The sequence below is a fragment of the Seriola dumerili genome, unplaced genomic scaffold (genome assembly GCF_002260705.1).
Source record: "Seriola dumerili isolate Sdu_G_001 unplaced genomic scaffold, Sdu_1.0 BDQW01000050.1, whole genome shotgun sequence".
In the NCBI taxonomy this organism is placed as follows: Eukaryota; Metazoa; Chordata; class Actinopteri; order Carangiformes; family Carangidae; genus Seriola; species Seriola dumerili.
In genome coordinates, this window is record NW_019174305.1 from 1 (window position 1) to 813 (window position 813).

At 38.0% G+C, this 813-nt stretch overlaps 1 protein-coding gene across 1 annotated transcript in view; it reads left to right on the plus strand.

The window, feature by feature from the left end:
* Positions 1–571: 571 nt before the first annotated feature.
* Positions 572–813, plus strand: part of LOC111217976 (von Willebrand factor A domain-containing protein 7-like) — a gene marked incomplete at its 5' end in the record, with an annotated part of 9,419 nt that continues 9,177 nt past the window's right edge. The window contains one exon of the mRNA XM_022740049.1: positions 572–685. Within this exon, the coding sequence (XP_022595770.1) occupies positions 572–685 (114 nt within the window). The remainder of the gene's footprint in view (positions 686–813) is intronic.

Genomic DNA, 813 nt, shown 5'->3' on the forward strand with positions numbered 1-813 from the left:
GAGAAGTAATACTGACAAATATGACTGGAAACATAAAAACTCAAAACATGCAAATGAGTACATATGGATCACAATGAGTATAACTTGTTAAATACGTATGACTTAAGTATACCAGTTCATGAATATAAGAGTATATGTAACACATAAGGTAAAACTTGACTTACTACATGACTTGGATATATGATGATATTAAGAAGAAGAAAACAAAGTGAAAGTACATAGTTAAACCATCTTCACCCCTGAATCAGTAAAGCAGTGATAGGGCTTTGTTGGGCTGGTGGAGAGAGCTGAAAGTTCTGTTCTTTTTGCTTTCTTCAACACCTTCAACCAGCAGCTTACTTAGCTTAGCTTAACATGAGGATTTTGTTATCAGTGGATAGAGCCAGGATAGCTGGTGGTGGCTTCGTATTTAGCACACGGACATATAAGAGCAGTATCAATCTTCTCTTCTGAGGAAAGCAGCAGAGGATCTTTTGTACAGCAGCAGTGATAGGTTCCATAGGCTAATTTTTAAAAACAACATTTCCAAATTGGCTCCATTGTTAAGGTAAATAGTCTCTTCTGTCTCCAGGGTTCCTCTCCTGAGGAGTTGGTTCAGGCTTGTCTTGGACCCACAGCAAAAGGAGAAGTGTCAGGTGCCAAGTTTCACTCTGCTCTTCAAGAAATCTACAACCAGAATGGACTGGTAGACTATCACTATGTCAATAGGTGGGAAAAAGATTGAAACAAAACAGTTATTAAAAAGCAGTAAAATAATGGGACAGAGTGTGTTGCAAGGATTCAAGGATTTATGATTTGCCCATACACTTACCA